The 17,665-nt window shown below is 36.3% G+C and overlaps 1 protein-coding gene across 1 annotated transcript; it reads left to right on the top strand.

Annotated features, from left to right (window-relative positions):
• The first annotated feature begins 891 nt into the window (after positions 1 to 891).
• LOC146169856 (arylamine N-acetyltransferase 1-like) lies at positions 892 to 6,147 on the top strand. Its single transcript, XM_083387691.1, has 4 exons — positions 892 to 1,275; positions 4,386 to 4,578; positions 5,374 to 5,603; positions 5,989 to 6,147. The coding sequence occupies exons 1-4, from the start codon at positions 946 to 948 to the stop codon at positions 6,145 to 6,147; spliced, it is 912 nt and encodes a 303-aa protein (XP_083243817.1). The 5' UTR covers positions 892 to 945.
• Positions 6,148 to 17,665: the final 11,518 nt, after the last annotated feature.

Below are 17,665 nucleotides of genomic sequence, written 5' to 3'. Positions count from 1 at the left end.
CGCGCACAACTTTTTCAGCAGCTTTAACCACAACTTTCGGTGCTTTTGCCACTTCTCTAACCACCCTCTTCAAAGCCTTGCCAATGCCCGAGAACAATCCGCACTCCACCGCACAAAACGCACAGCTCACCAAAATCAATGCAATCAGGGTCGACTTACTAAACATGGCAGCTGGTTGCAAAGGGCGGCAACGATATTGCTACTTTTGGTGCGCCAGTAGGCTATAGCTTCTGTACAAACCTATACAACTGTACGCCGTGTACGGCGAGGACAATGCTGTCTCTCCAGAAATTCACGGTCTGTCGGATTTCGTCGGTCACGCCGAACTGATATTTTCGGGCCAGTATTGTGTGAATAAAGGGTAATTTGACCAGTGACAAGCGCATCGGCAACAAGACTCATACATACTTTTCCCAACAAGGCACTGAGTGCTTGCTGCTCAACGGGGAAGGCTTGGGGTGACATATTGGTTGGCCGAAGCTTTTGAATGCTATAGGTTATTTTATGAACTTTTTGGTTAAAATTCAATTAAATGGCTGTTTACCGTGCATACTTATACAAGGACCTGCTAGTTTGTTTACCAATGCCTATGTACAAGTTTGCTTAGCGACGTCAAGCTTCAAACAATGCAATCGATAAAAGCCTATTAATTAGTTAAAAAGCATTATACGCGAGGCATTAATTAGGTTTGGTTCAACCAAGTCAAAACGGTTACAAGTTGCAACGATGCAATGACATTAAACTGCAGACAACACCTTCTTATTAGGCGGATTTGCAGTCCTTTGGTCCGCACAAATATGATTGCCTTCTTCTCTCCACCACACTGAACCTCTTTTGTACTTCGGTTTAAACTCGCATTGGCTTGTTGTTCCACTCAAAGAAAGTTACGAAACAGCAATTGCTTGAGACCTTAGCAAGGTACTTTAGCTACACAACATTGGTGCAATGGATCTCGACAGTTATCTGAAAAGAATCGGCTACAGTGGGCCTAGAGACACTAGTCCTTCAACTTTAGCAAAATTGTGCGAATGTCAATCAAGGACAGTTCCGTTTGAAACCATTGACATGTTCGGCGGCGAAAGAAAACGACTGGATTTGCAGAAGGTTTATCGCGATATCGTTTTGAACAAGCGCGGCGGATTTTGCTACGAGCTAAACGGCTTGTTCCACTGGTTGCTGGAAAAGTTTGGATTCGAATTGAGAATATGCCAAGCTCAGGCTTATGTGAAACAGCTGGATTGTTTCAGCCCAGAGCTCGATCACATGACGATGCTGGTTGGTATTAATAACGTTTTAAAACATTTATGTTAAAGCATTTGCCCAATACAGTGCTTTTTAACCTGTGCTACACGGACCACCAAGGTATGCTTTACAAAATAAAATACGCCTTGAAACAGCGCTGTTAAATACACAGTTTTTGACCTACCTATGGACTTTGGTCGGTGATGTTTACTTTTATTCAGCGAGTGGTTCAAACGTTTTCGCGCCTAGAACAACCATCGCTTTTTCTTTTGCTGCGTAACATGCAAAGGCTGTTCCGGTGTTCCGGTGGTAGCTGCTTTTTTGTCTTGTTGTATAGGAAAATGAACACAAGAATAATATTTTCGCGGCTGCCATAAGTTATGTGCTCTATTTTCCACACTAAATCGACCTATATAAAACTTCTGCCGTGAGTATGTAAACCCGTCTTTTTTAGAAAAATATATGAAAAAAATAAGGAATTGGGAGTGAAATTGGGACTTTTGAAATCAGGTATTAAGCAGCAAAAGAAAAAAAGCCATGGTTGTCCGAGGCAAGAAAACGCTTGAACCACTGGGCTAATAGAAGGTATCTGGGTCCAAAACACAACCTATACCAAAGTCCATAGCTATAGGTACAAAATTGTGTATTTAACAGCGCTGTTTAAAGTATCTGACTACTGAGCTCGGGGTTGTCTAGAATCCTACCACAACGGACATTATTTGGGTTGGGGTGCTGGTTAGCGTTTGGGTTTGGGTAGGTTAAGCAGCAGTTTTAAATAATAATGCTTGACCCACCCTCACCAAAACACTAACTGACACCCTAACCTAAATATTGCGCGTTGCTTTAATAATAATTGTTTAAACGCTGTGGTAGGATTCTATAGACCAGCGCTCTGAGCTACCCAAACAAAAACGTTTATTGTTACTTGAAAGATTTTAGAGCGTAAAGTTGAAATTAAAGGAGGAGGCGTGACGTTTTATTGACACCCTGTCAGTGTCACCAAATCATTGGCATACGTTTATTTGGTTAAAAAAGCAGCTTGGTTTGCTCCATATTTTGCTACTCATAAGTCCACGCAGTTTCGTACTGCGATTTCACAAGTTGACACCCTACAGAACAGTATCTCAACATTTCTGTAGCGTGTAGGCTAATATTCCCGAAATGGACATATTGGTAGTAGTGTAGTAGGAACGATTCACACTAAAGATTTCTAAGAATCCGTGCAACAGGCCTAACTTTTTAACTTGGCACAAGCACGTAAGGTTGTTGCAACATTAAGTAGAAATGCACATTCGCGCGATGTGCAAATTCGTTACACATACGGTGCACATATAGTGCACAATTGGTGCATGTACGCGCAATGTACACATTTGGTTAAAATGTGCCCAATTTTGCCTCAATGATAGGGTGTTATTTCCCCATTGATTATTATTACTTTAAAAATATGAAAGTCCATACAGAAGTAAATATCATTTTGAACGTTTCGAACTATTATTACTGTTTGACAAAAGATAGTTAAATGATCTCAGCTGCTTTACAGGTATAGCATTAACGTGGACGTCATTCGGAAATGTCGTTAAGTAATCAATGAGAGCAATAATTATATTACAATGTAACAACATTGCCAGCTGATGATAAACTCTTAAATGTTCATAGAGCAAGCAAGACAAGCAGCGTTGTTAGCTTTGCGAAAATTAACTCGTTGGAGACGTCGTTCAGATGTGGCTAATTAATCGACAGTGTCATTTTGAAATAACTTAAGTCCCAGTCAAGTCATTCGTAAAATAACTTAAGTCCAAGTCAAGTCTTTTTGAATAAATAACAATACAAGTCCCAGTCCAAGTCATCGGTTGCCCAAGTAAAGTCATAATTAGAGCAAGTCAACTTCAAGTCCAGCCCTTGTCAAAAAAATAAAACTTTAAATTATGAAAACCGGCAAACTCCTCCGATTATTGTGAGCAACTCAAGTAAAAAATAACACAAAAGCAGCATACCAAAAGCAAATTCTTTTATGTGCAAAGATTGGGATAAATAACGCAATTTTATAAATAATTGCTTAATTAAAAAGATTTATTTTAACCCAAGTCATTTGTCCAAATGACTTAAGTCAAGTCAAGTCATTTGCCCAAAATACTTAAGTCAAGTCAAGTCATTTAAAAACAGTGACTTAAGTGCACTTAAGTCAAGTCAAGTCATTTAAAAACAGTGACTTAAGTGCACTTAAGTCAAGTCATTGACTTAAGTCATTACAACACTGTTAAATGACGAAGCTTGACAAACGGCGCATTAATTTAAAAATTACCAGCTTAATGTCATTAGTAGACCCACTTCAATACCGAAATGCGTGTCTGTTTTCGGAGTGTGGCGCAATCAGTGCTTTTCTCAATACTGCTAGACGCATTTAGCTGACAATGTATGCCGGTATTGCCGGTATGCTCATACAGTTACACATTACAAATACTATTTAAGAAGATACTACATAAAGGTGTAATAACTCGTTGCGCCTAAAAATTTTGATAGATTTTTCCCTAGACATAGATTTATTTTTACCTTTACCATTATATAATTCACCTTGAAATAACGCACCGAAGTCCCGTGTATAGTGATATTCTAACAGGAGCGTATTAATGATTTTTTTGGCGATTACAAACAAAACATTTCCTGCATCAATAAAGTAGAAATGCAAGTCCGTTTTTTATGACGATTGCATTGGAATACTGTCTCAGCTCGAACATGAAACAAATAAAAAACGTCACTTAATAATGAATGTCGAAGCCAAAAATGTGAAGAAAATCGTCATCATCCATTTAACTGAAGATGATACAAGTTCGTATCAAAACGTGTTTATCAAGATGATGTCGATCTACTCTACATGCTTGGCTTTGACATTTATTGTCAGACTACATTACAGACACGAACATTGTGTGTAGCAAAAAACGTCGCTTTTTTATTCTAAAGACTGATTCCTAACGAAAGAAACTGTAAAAATGAAAATTTATTTCGAAAAAAGTAGTTATCAGGTGGCCTTATATAACGACAATTGAATCTTTATATAGTGCCACTGATTATATTTAAATTTAGACAAATATGTCCACTTTCAAAAAATAGGTTTATTCTTCATAAATCTTTGGTGTGTTCAACAGGCAACGTGCAATGACGGCTCACAATGGTTTGTCGATGTTGGCTGGGGTGGGTCGTCATTCAAAGATCCGCTCAAGTTTGAGGAAAATACCGAACAGTCGCAAAGGAACGGAATCTATCGACTGTCGAAAGTGGGCGAAAACGTCTTCGTTGTACAAAAGAGGAAGAAACGTAACATACGAATCGGTGAAATCGGTAAGAAAAACGACCGTCGAAGAGATGAAATGCTAATTGATGAAGCGCGTATTTGCAAATTTATGTAATCTTTGGCCTTTGACAGTACTTTTATGAATGTATTTTTCTTTCTTTATTGGGGTCTTTGAGTGTCATTTGTTTAAATAAGCACGTAGTTAGGCGTATAGAAAAATTAAAGATTTTATAAAATTGTAGTTGATTAGACAATTTTTCGGTTGTATCAGCGTCGTTATTTTTAATTTTTTTGCAAAACAAAGTTGAGTCCATTTATTATATTTTAATCCAAATAGAGACGATTATTTGTATAATTTTGAAACATAAAATCAGTTTCTGCATAAAAAGATCAAACTAGTTCTACAAACCCAATGAAGAAAAATCATGCTCCAATGAAGAAAAGAAAGGTTTAAACGAAAGAAAAAAAAAGGAAGAGTTTTTTTTATTGATATAATAAACTGAATTTGCTTTAAGCTCCACGATGTTTCTAATGATGTCAATATGTGTGCACTATTATGTTAACTCGAAGTCATACTTTACTTTTCTCATTTAAATAAAATGCTAAAAATGTTTGGCTGGTTGAACTATAGTTTAATCCGTTTTATGGAAAACCGAACGTATCGATAAAAGGTTTTCAGTTACCGAAGGCTACGTTTTTCAGATGTCCTGTAATAAAATAACTTCATTACGTCATTTGTAAAAAAATTCATGCGTTTTGCTCAAAATTTATTCTTTCATTTCTGGACCAAAGTGTTTCCAGAAACAGATGTTCCGAAGAAAAACTTGGTTATTTCTTCCCAGTTTCTCACGAAAGCGTGAAAGCTCAGGAGGAATCCATAGATGAGCAACATCCTTGGCAGACGATTTTCAAATTCGACATCTTGCCTCGCCAGTGGAGCGACTTTGAGAAGATGTGCGACTTCCAGCAAGACGACCAATCAAGCTTCCTCAAGCACAACAACATTGTGACTCTCGTGGCCGAAGACGGGTGTGGTGACTTTGCATTGGCAGGATGGACAGTCAGGAAAAAGGTTGGGCTTGCGACCATTAAATTCTATATTTCTACCTATGAAAGGCTTTAAATATTCTATGTAATTTATAGGGAAAAAGTTTAGCATCCCACGGGTCGCTTAAGAAACGTTGTGTTATAGAAGTCATAATCTATTTTGAGTTTTGAAGGCCTTTATGACTTCGTTATCGATAGTTAAGTTACAAGATGTCGTACAAAATTGGAAGTTAATATAATACCTAACTCTTCAGATTCATTTACCTTAACCTAAGATACTGTAGGTAGAGAGATCCTATCCGAAGTGGGACTCACAAAGGAAATAAGAGCTAGTAATATTTAGGATCCTTGATCAACCATAAATTTTAGGGAATTTAAAATGCTTTTTACTTTTTGCACGTTTGTTTCAGATATTTATCGACCCTTTGACAGAGGAAACGGTATTAGTCGAGAAAGCAAAAACACAAGAGGAACTAAGGAATCTCTTGAAAAAGTATTTTGGTCTGGAAGTAGATTTTGAAGTTAAGGTGACCTGCAGAGATATAAAAATACTTGGATCTGATATGTGAGGAAGAAACAACGGTGCAAATATAATGGAAAATTTACTTTTGCTTAGTATGTTGTTTTGCAATTCCGTAACTAAATAAAAGTACGAAAGGTAAATAGAGCCTTACAAATATATTGACACACAGTTTCAGTGCTATAATCATTAAAACCAATGAGTTCCGATTGACTTGCAATGGCAATAACTTGAATGGGACATGACTTATCTGTTTATTATAATTATTATAAAGAAATTAGGCCAGTGGGGAAGAGTTTTTAAACAATACGCTACTCAATATAGAGAAACGGCTATTTAGGTCATATCTCATGATGAACAAAGGCAGCATTTCGTTCGCTGTTTTAGCTTATTTAGTTTTAATTTTCTTTATGATTTTCCCTTCTATTTTACTTCCACCTTATGGCGCGTTTTTATCCGTGATATTAGTTTGTTCAGTCATTTAGTTCGTTGTCTCGAAAAAGTATACGTTTAAGTTTTATTAACTTAATGTCGTAAGTCTTGATTTATCTTTTGTTGTGTCTTTTTATTCTTCAAGTTATAACGATACTATTTAAACCACAGCTTAAACGTGAGGTAGCCTATATATTTGCCAAATAATCCTTGTTATTGACATAGGCAATTGCATTGCAATGACGAAAGCCATAATGTAGGTGGTTACCAAACCTGTACAGGTTTATCCTAGATATGAAGATCTTGAACAACCGCATCAAAGTCCAAGGTTATGTTGAAATACTCTTCAGCAAATCTTTTCACTCTTGAAAAAAAAAAAACCTGCTCAGTGTTGGGTCCGATGAACTTTTTGTCGGTAAAGACCCGGCCCCACATGGAAATACAGCGGTCTTTGCGCTTCACATTGCACAGAGTGTTGTGCTTAAAGCTGGCGGCGTCATCCTGCTGAAATGAGCACATTTCTGTGAAGTTAAACACGAAAAATCCTGTACAATTTATTTAGTACTTTACTTTCATTCTCTAAAATAATATAGTTTATGTTTAACGAATGAAAAGATAATCGTTTAGCTATATTTTTATTTCTATAAGAAAAACAAGCGACCGATGAAACAATGGATTTTTTTAGAGCTGTGCGTCCTTTATGTACCACATGGATCTATACCAGGGGTGTCCAACTCAAACATGCCGGCGTGCCAATTTTTATCTTATAACTTCTTCCCGTGCCAAAGTTTCGTAACCGAACCAATTCTTTTTAATCATAAAAGCGCTTTTTTACCAAAAATAAAAACGTTTATTTAAACTAAAAAAAAACTGTCTAGTAGAAATGCACATCACTGCATCAAAATTGTCTCTCGGTGAGCTTTTGTTTCTTCACACCAAGCTATATAATATTATGTGAATGCTATAGCCTCCACACAGTATAATGTTACTATATCAGAAGTAATTGTTGGTTGTCGTGATCGCCGCGATTATTTTATATTGTGAACAAACAATGACAATTGGCTGTATAACAAACTTAGTATTTTCTGACAATTGGCTGAATAACAAATTGAGCTTTTTTGGCAATTGGCTAAATAATAATTTTATTATTTGGGGAGGGCTTGCGTGCCATTTTTTATTAGGTCGCGTGCCACATTTGCTTGTTGGACACCCCTGATCTATACTTTAATAATTAGGCAATTTCTCTTTTTGATTAGGCAATCTCTTTTGTGCAAAGTTCTCGAAAGTTCTTTGTAGTTTTCGGCACAATATCGTCAAACCGATGACGAGGCGATCCTTTTGCACCTTACCGCCGATGGAAATTTCAAAGTAAACCTGCGAATTGGATAGAACAAGTGTTCAACAAATGCAGCTCGCCTGAAACTTTTCAAAATCTTACTTACTGCACTTTTTACCATGGGCAGTTGTTTTTCGGAATTTGCGAAACAGACCAAGACGGCCAAAACAAAGAACACCTCGACCACAGTTTTCTGCATATTGTAGGGCTTCTACAGGCTCACAAGTGCGTAGATTACTAGTTATATTGCCACCCAAGCCTGAGAGCAACACGTTGCAATACATGTGCAATGTTATCACTGCTATATGCCTGAAGTGGCTCTCAACTCGCTATTCCAAGGCCGTTTGTTATTATTTCAACCGGCGTTAATCCGACATCAACTGTGGGCGGTTGTGGATTTGCTAAATCGGTGTGGTTGGAATATGGTGCAAGGCAAATTGCTTCTTTGGAAAACACACAGTAAGACCTATAAGGCAACAATACCTCATGCGGAATTAAGCATAATACCACAGTGTTAAACCAAGGGAATAACAAAACCAAAACGCAGTAACTATGGTAAACACCTAAATGGAACAAGGCCTAAACTATAGTCGGATTACGTCCTAAAGTGAACAGAATAGCATTTCGAAGGCCTAAACAACATGTAAAACAGTACGGAAAGCGTATCGGACGATTTTACACCGCCGTTTTGGACCCGGCCGTCTTAATATCGACGTCTGGGCATCTGTGGGGCTCAGTTTGAAGTTAGTTGAATACTGTTTATTGTTTATTCAATAGAAGGGTGTTCTAACTGACGCTTTTTATCTCCAATAACTCAGGTTGCGTGACATACTCGCGAGTCATTGGGGTGGTTAGAATTGTAATACTTGATGAAAGAACGACCAGTTCAAACTATATAACAGCGGAGTAAGTTAGGATTAAGCAGATGGAGGTGAAGTTGTGGCGGGGTTTGAGGTTAGGTAAAAGGTTATTCAAATAGTTTAAGTTTCATAATGACAGATTTACCTCTTTTTCGATTTGGACCTTATCCCGACTATCAGCTACCGGCTCTATTTTGACCATATACCGATCTATTTTACTACGGCGTTGATGTTTGATTTCGGTCGTATTGCGACAAATGTATTTTACTATAACAGTCTGACATATGTTTCTTATACTTATTTTTTATTGATCCAGCTTACGCAACAACCAACTTAAAGCTGAACAATTTGTTTTCGATATAATTTAAAAACAACAACTTTGAATTGTTTTGTAAAGCTTACACGCAAGAAATGCTTAATCCGTTTCAATTTTTTGCAGTATTTTTTAATTTCTCTATATGACATATATCAGATTTATACCAGCTATGATTGAACAATCTTGCTTACGCTTTATTGTTCCAAAAGGGCTCAAATCGATACATAACTTTAACCTCTTTCATTGCTCCACATTTTCGCATTCTGTATTTTGCCATAAAGCGATCCACCGCTGCTGTTTTTACTATTTGTTGCGGTTGAAATAGCTGACCACAAGACATATAATAAAAACGCCGGAAATAAAGCAAAAGTTTTATGCACACTTTCAGGACGACTGTAATATACATCGCAATTATTCAATCGCGCGCAACATAAACCACTTATACGATTCCACCAGTGATCAATGAAATCCTGGTGAATTGTTTCTCGTAATATTTGTTAGGCCTTGACAAGCCCAAATAAAAAGCAGAATTAAAGCGCATTTTCTGGTACAATTTTGTAAAGCTATTTTCCGCAAGAATTGTTGACGTTTGTGATCATAACTCGTCCTAATTTTGGTCTTGGCAGGAGAGTTGTTGCTCAGGTTTGGCGCACAAATACATGTTGTATCCGTCGACGCATTTCGTCCCGCTTGGACACGGGTTTGGAATGCAGTCGTTCGTTTCTGTTAAAAGCATCAAACCTACAATAACAGTTGCTACCAGGCATAACTTAATAAAAAAAACAGCAGCTCTGGTAATATTTTCAGATTACCAGAGTGGAGCTTTTTTCATTATTATTAAAGCTATAGTTTAACCCGATTAATATCTAATAAAAATATTTGAAGTTTATTAATTATAGAATATGTTCACCAATAACATTTTTGAAATTGCACTTGGATATGAATTTGCTTATTGGTTGGAATTAAAAAAGGCTTTGTTTATTGTTAAAAAGGGAATTTCTTCGAATTAAGGTCCTTTACATATTTATAAAAATACATTTTATGGCTCCTGATGTTAAGATTAGGTAATAAACGTTAGAATACATAAAGATTATAAAGCGTTCACAAAATGTTATATCTGCGTCTATATGGCCTTCTATACTTTTTAAATGTCTAACTTTACAAGCCTCAGATAGTATAAGCTACAGATATATGATTTATCGTTCGTGTTTTTGTAAATTTTGGATTACAGCTAAGCAAAATTAGGAACTATCTTGGAACGAGTGTTTTATACCTTGCAGTATGTCATCTCTTATCGTGTCTTGTATGCACATGTGTCCATTGATAGCATCAAAACAAGACATTCCATTCGGACACTTGTTCGTAGCACACTCGTTTGTTTCTGTACAAAAACATGTCAATAAAAAAATCCACTTCAAGTAAAGGCATTTGGGTTTTATTTGATCTTAGACAACACGCTTACTCATTGTTTTAACGCAAAACCTTGTATTAACGGATTGAAGTAAGCTTGAGGTCGTGAATTCGAACCGCACCACAGGCCAGTTTTCTAACCTAAAATTGCTTACACAAAAAATCTTAAATGATTAACCGATTTCGGTTAGTGTGTTGAAAGCTCCCGATGTACTTCTCTTGACAATTCAAAATTATCCTTAGTGAAGAAACCAGATTAAAAAATGTTACACACCCGATTCCGAACGTTTGATGTTAAAATGTAATTTATTGTTGAATTAAAATCAGGATTTGAAACAGCAGAACAAAAATTAACATCTGATCGGCAGAAAAGGCCCAGGAAGTGATATTTTAACACAGCTTAAAGCAGTGGTTCGCAACCGGGGGTCCACGGACCACTGGGGGTCCGCAATACGTGCAAAAAACGATCCGAGGCCCGCCTGATTCACATTTCTAACATGTTAATAACACAAACTCTTTGTGCGGCCCGCTAAGACCTTTCTGAGTTTGGTTTTGACCCGCGACTGGAAAAAGGTTGCCGACCCCTGATCTAGGTGAATGATAAAATTACATTGTACCGTTGTAAATCGCGAGTGTGACGTAACATTTCCATTGTGATGTAACACGAATATAGTGTAAATTGAAAGTCAGCATTACAACAGTTCACATGTACTGGATTTTGGTTTATGCTATCGTTTGCAAAGATGACATGCGTGATGCGTCTAGCATTATTGAAAACACAGCCACGCATTTTCAAGTAATTTGGTGTTGTCTGTTACTTTGCTCAACATAAAGTGCACTACACAGATATACTGAATTATTATAAAGAACTATCCCCAGATATTATACTAGGAAAATGTAGGGGTCCGCGACCACAGGCTTAAAGCTATTCAAAATTGTCAGATCGATTGTTTAAATCTTTTCGACAGATTATCATCGTCTTTTAATGGTTCGCAACTTTAAGCCAGTGTTTTAAAGAAGTCACTTAAAATGACTTAAGCCCCAGTCGAGTTATTTGTGAAAAGCCTTTATTCAAAGTCAAGTCATTTTGAATAAATAACAAGTCAAGTCCCTGTCGGGGCAACTCAAGTAATTTGCCCAAAAGACTTAAGTCAATTCATTTAAAAACCGAGACTTAAGTGCAATTTATTCAAGTCATTATGACTTAGGCCTAAGTCATTACAACACTGCTTTAGGCAACGAAAAATGTCCGACCCTTAGCATTTGTACTATCTCAGGCAAATGGTGTTTACCTGTTTCACAACGCTTTCCTTCAAATCCGCTACTACAGACGCAAGTGAAGGTCCCCGGTTCGTTTTGGCAGCAGCCATGGATGCATGGATTGCCCTTTGAGCACTCGTTAACATCTAAATATAAGTGATTTAGTTGTTATTATTAATGATACGTTGCAATTATCTTTATTCGGTGTACGACAAGAAACAATATCCTCATATTTCAGCTGTTTTTTAGTTCAGAAAAATAATGATCTGACCATAAATGTGCGTTAGTTTTGGTTAGGAACCGCTAACCGATACCAAGTTGTAGTATCGTTTCTCGTCCGATAATACTTTGATATCGATGCCCAACTAAATCCAAGCTGACATCGCTATTTTTTTAGCTATTGTTTGCCATCGAACAAAGCTTTTCTATCTTATAAGTTAGTATTCTTAGAAAATAGTAAACTAAAAAATATATAACTCTTTGGTTTAATAACCTGCGAAACCTTTGCTTTTGCGCGTTTTATCTTAAGGTGGAAAAAATACATTCAAACATATTAACCCTCGCAAAAAGTTAATCTATAGAAATTGTTTCAACTTTTGTTCGATCTTAGTAATTACTGAATTCGATATTGTGTCAACCAATCGTTTTTTGTACCCAAAATAATTTTAATCTAAAACATTTTAATTTAATTTGTGAAATTTTTTCGCCCTTAAAAGCTTCTAAATATTTGTCCTTAAGTAATAAATTCTTGTCTGCCATCATTATTTCAAAATTATTGATACATTACACCAAATTCCGATACATTTTGAATATATATCACCTACCTTCGTCGCATTTTACTCCAGTCCATCCCTTTTTGCAATTGCAGCGATAAGATCCTGGGGAGTTAGTGCAGTTTCCGTGGACGCATTTAGAACTGTTCAGGCATTCGTCCACATCTAAAAATTTAAAATATATGGTCCTAGGTACGGTTAATAAAGCTTAGTTGCCCTGTGTGATTGCTTTTCTTAAAAGTGTGCACAACAATAAAAAAGTTACTTTATCGTCTACAAAACCTTGTGTTACAGCGAGAAACGTTGTTTAATTTCTATGTTGATGACGTCACAATGTTTCGGTTTTTCTCATCTAGTTTCTCAAATGTTGCTAGCAAAAAGCACATGCCGCAAGTTCTTAACTTTTAGTTGCTAACTGTAAATTGGGTTTTTCTGTACTAGTTAGTTGTATTGACAAGTCGTATTAAGCTTAGAATTTGTAAGAAGTTAATAATATTACGTTTATTGTTTGTTTAGTAATTGATTACAAACTTTAAATTGCAATTGAAACCTAGCCGTGACTGATTATATCCAAGTTAATCCTGGATCCCTAACAAGTTGGTACGTACATTTATTGTGGCTATATTTCCTTGTCGTCAATATAAAAGTAAAAAGCCATTTAATTAGGATTAATATTGTTTGTGCTAAGTTACGAATATCTTGAGTTCTGTTAATGTTATGCTGTAAATGCCCGTCTGCCATAGCCGTGTATTCCAACAAAAAACACCCATGCAACGGTTGATGTAGGCCAGGCTACATAGGTCGCTTAGGTGCAGCCACGACCGTTACACCTTGTACTGTCTTTGTCTTTGTTCACCTTGGATGTATTTTATTAACTTATTTTACATTTTAATATTTCAATTTTTTACTATTTATTTGTACAGACAAACTGATGATGCCATTTATATGGCGAAATGCATATTTTTATTAAAGTTTTAGACCTTTCTGACTGATTTTTGTTCGGAGCGGTGTGCTTCTCAAGCTTTTATTAATAAATTTTAGAACTTTTATCGTCGGCATTATGTGTTCTGTTGGAGGGCCAGATTCTGTTGTGAATACACATACAAAGCTTACAAAACCTTGTTTCGTCAATTACTTTTGTTTGCTTGGATAAACTTTGTTTCTAAAATTTACCAAATTTCCTAACTTTGTAATACAGTTTTGTTTGTAGTTGTTAATATCGCAATTATTTTAAATCGAAAACAAATTATTAATTTCAGAAAATAAACTTAACGTTTAACAAGTAAACGTTTAATTGGCCTCGATCGCGCCATTACTGCCAAGTATCAGGCCAAAAAACATTATATAATTATGCGGCCTAATTAAATATTAAGATGGTCCATTAGTAGCGGCTTCGTTTGTTATATTTCGGTCACCTATTTAAATATCCTACTGTCTAGTGAGTATTTATAACTAAAGCCGCTGTTTTCCTAATGATAATAAGAACTTTGAGATTATAAGCTTATGGCAATTAACCAATTTAGGCGTTTACTGTGTTGACAAACACCTAACACCATCTATACCTGTATCACATTTACTCCCCTTCCATTCCGGGCTACAACTGCAGTTGTACGAACCCTCTGTGTTTAAACAATTTCCATGGACACAATTCGAAGTCACAAGGCATTCATTCACGTCTGAAAGACAAAAGATGGAGTCCAAAATTAAAGTTTTTTTCTGTAAGCTTATGAATGTTCAGCATACAAAACGAGCATTCAACCTTTGTCACATTTTTCTCCTGTCCATTCTTGCTGGCAGTTGCAGCTGTAAGAACCTTTTGAGTTGGAACAATTGCCGTGTACGCAATTAGAACTCGTCAGGCATTCGTCGACGTCTAAAGATAAGCAAGTAGACGTTGAATGAATATCAAACCACAATCCCAAATTTTGTGAACATTTCAATTAACTTTTTAGAGTTAAAGTAGAATGAAGTTGAAAGCACTTACAAAAGTTTGTTAACGTTGCGAATAAATATTAAGTCAATGGCCGTACGTTAATTGTAGTTGGTCGTGGAATAAATATAAAGCCCATACAAAATTAGATGGCATTTCGTAAGCGTTTCAAAAAAATCTTAAAAGAAGTCTGAAGGTAGTCGTTAGACGTAGAATATATATGATAACACATTCAGAAGTAACTATAGTATTTTGTTAGCGTTTGGAGTAAATCCTAAGATAATTGCTCTATGTTGCAATAAGCCGCAGAATGAATATCAAAGCCAATTAATATACCTACGTAGCATTTTATGAAAACTTCTAATATATCTTATATCTTTTTAACACCTTCTTGGTAGTTCGCCCTGCCATGTATTTGTTAAACTCTACTTGAGAATAAAGCCGGTATACACGCACCGCTAATGCATTTCGTTCCCTGCCAGCCTTGATTGCAGTTACACTTGTACGATCCTTGCGAGTTGACGCAACTGCCATGGTCGCAGGTCGAACTGATCGCACACTCGTTAACATCTGGAAAGAAATAAAACTGGATCAAACACAAAAACACAGCCTTTCTCACGATTTCGGGCTTCCCTATTTAACCCTGTGGATCCTAGAGGAGGTCCCGTTTCTAAGGATCAAGGGTGGTGTGTGATATTTCGAGTTCTTCAGGATTTCAATTTTTCCTCCATTGTTTAACTTTAAGGTTGAGGACTTAAACGAAGTAAAGTAAAGAAAGTAAGGGTTGTTGCTGGGTTCTTCCCATTGGCCAAGAAGGAGCCGAGAATGCCAGATCAGTAGTTGTCTAAGCCCAGTTCTCTGACAATCTGTTTCCACTAGAGAGCAGGTAAGTTAGGCCTTGTGATATAATTTGCTTGAGTTTGAAATGCAACAAATTAATAACTTTTAAACTTCGTTTATTGTAACCTTACAGTAAATCCTTAAAAAATGCTAGCAAAAGTGGTTTAAAGAAAACTATTGTTATTTTATGTAGGGTGTTATTAGCCAAAAAGGTTGGAGACCACTGTCGTAGCATGTTTGGCTCGAAATGTTGACGTTGTTATTCCCCTAAATCTATAGTTACTTTAAAAGTTAAACTTTTTGCTAAATGAGGTCCGTTGGTTTACCTTTAATACTATCCGTGGTATATATATTGTTAAAATTAAAGACCACCTACCGTAGTTACACTTCACCCCAGTCCAACCCAGCTGACAGCTGCAACTATACGATCCTGGCGTGTTGGAGCAAGATCCGTGAACACAGTTCGATCCTGTGTGACACTCGTTCACGTCTGAAAGGTTATAATTTGTCTGCCTTTATTGGAATTCGATAGGTAAGTAAGTAGATTTTTTGTTTCAAATTAAACGAAAAGCAAACTAAAACACTTCTCGGCCGAATGAGAATTGGTATTCATTTCAAGTGCACTTCCTCCAGGTGTGAAACTGGTTTATTTTCAGCCACTACAGAGAAAATGCCGAAAACACTTAGGGCAATATTAAGATTGCTCTTGTCTAACTTGACATACGCGTTGGGAGGTATTCGTTCAACAGACCTGCCTGTGATTACTCTTTTTTGATATTTTTTAGACTTAACAGGCAGGACATTTCAAAATAACAGACTGGATATATCGATATGTAGAACAGTGTTATATCTTGCTGAACCGGGTTTCATGATTGTTTCTTCAATCAAATATTGTGCTTTGTATTTTTATAATTTGAAATATTTTAAAATTAAAGTTTGTCAATCTTTTTTTAGCTTATAGTATTTAACAAGTACAATTTTTAAGATAATGTTACAGCGAAAAGCTCCAAGCAATTACAGACAAATACCGGTATACCGCAGAATTATATTCGCACAGAATTTCTGCGCGCGAGCACATTTTTAAAGGGTCTGCAGTTGATATAGAAGGGTTAAGAAAACAGTCCTACAGAGACGCCCTTACCGTTTCGACATGTTGTCCCTGTCCACCCGCTGTTGCACGAGCAGTAATATGAGCCATGAGTGTTCACACACCTTCCATTCCCACAACTCACCGTTGAACACTCGTCCACATCTACACGGTAATAACATCCATAGAGTACGACCAAACTTGGGGATTTTTAAATTATATTATTACAATTAAAGCGATTCACAAAATTCGTTTAGTATGATCAGATCTGGCGGTTTCTAATTTAGACTAGCAATAAAATTAAAGCTGTTTATAAACTTTAAACTGTTAGATCAAACTTGAGTTTTTTTATGATCCGCACTGTGCTAACGGGTAGTTTTCCTAATTTTTTAAGTAGCATATCATTTCGAATAGGACTGTCCGATAGTTCGTATATGGTTCCTATACCGATATCCATTTTTTTTAAAGTATCGCCAATTCTAACTAATGCCAAATCAAAGCATTATCAGGGTAATAAAAAGCATACATAACAAAATAAAAACGTTCAAGCGTAAAGTAATTCAAGCAGAACCTAATTGTCAATATCTTATTCACTAGTTTCTAGGTTTTATACTCACTCAATGTACAATCAGAATCGTTTTGTTTATCGCCATTTTAATTAGGGCTGTGTGTAATCAAAGTAAATTTGGTTATTTTTAAATTTTTTTTAAATATATCCTACGTTAGAAAAGATTACATTTTTTTTTCTTAATTTCCAGTTACCTCCAGTGCAAGTTGTTCCAGTATAACCTGCGTTGCAGTAACAAGTATAACCGTTAAATTTGTTGGTGCAAGAACTCGTTCCCGTTGAACTGCAAGGATTGAGGCGGGTGCAGTGGTCTGTGGAAAACAAAAGAAATCAGTGATTTACAAGTCTTTTCAGCCATGGACCCCGCTAAAAAATACCAAGTTTCAGACCCCTGAGTAATACATTTTGGCAGTAATATAGGCAACATACAATGTATACTTACTGTGAAGGGAATTCCACATCTCAGTCTAAAAACAAACCAACATTGAATAAACTTTCACGCGGTATAGTAAATAACAACATGCCTTTGGGCCAAAATAGTAAAAATATTTTATTGTAGTTTGTTTCCTTTGTATGATGCAACATGTTGGCCTAAACAGTAAATGAGTTTGGTAAGAATTTTATGAAGGCAGCACGTAACATCCGGTGTTGTAAACAAGTCATTTCAAAATGACTTAAGTCCCAGTCAAGTCGTTATTAGAGCAATTCAATTTCACTTCTAGTTCTTGTCATAAAAATTAAACTAATAAAAATGG

This window comes from Ascidiella aspersa, chromosome 1 (assembly GCF_963924565.1).
Source record: "Ascidiella aspersa chromosome 1, kaAscAspe10.2, whole genome shotgun sequence".
Classification (NCBI taxonomy): Eukaryota; Metazoa; Chordata; class Ascidiacea; order Phlebobranchia; family Ascidiidae; genus Ascidiella; species Ascidiella aspersa.
The sequence above is the reverse complement of the archived record's forward strand: the minus strand, read 5'-3'. Positions and strand labels throughout refer to the sequence as shown.

Coding starts and splice junctions, on each gene's coding strand:
- LOC146169856 (XM_083387691.1), top strand. CDS start 946: ATGGATCTCGACAGTTATCTGAAAAGAATCGGCTACAGTGGGCCTAGA. Junction 1,276..4,385: donor TCGATCACATGACGATGCTG/GTTGGTATTAAT, acceptor TGTGTTCAACAG/GCAACGTGCAATGACGGCTC. Junction 5,604..5,988: donor GATGGACAGTCAGGAAAAAG/GTTGGGCTTGCG, acceptor CGTTTGTTTCAG/ATATTTATCGACCCTTTGAC.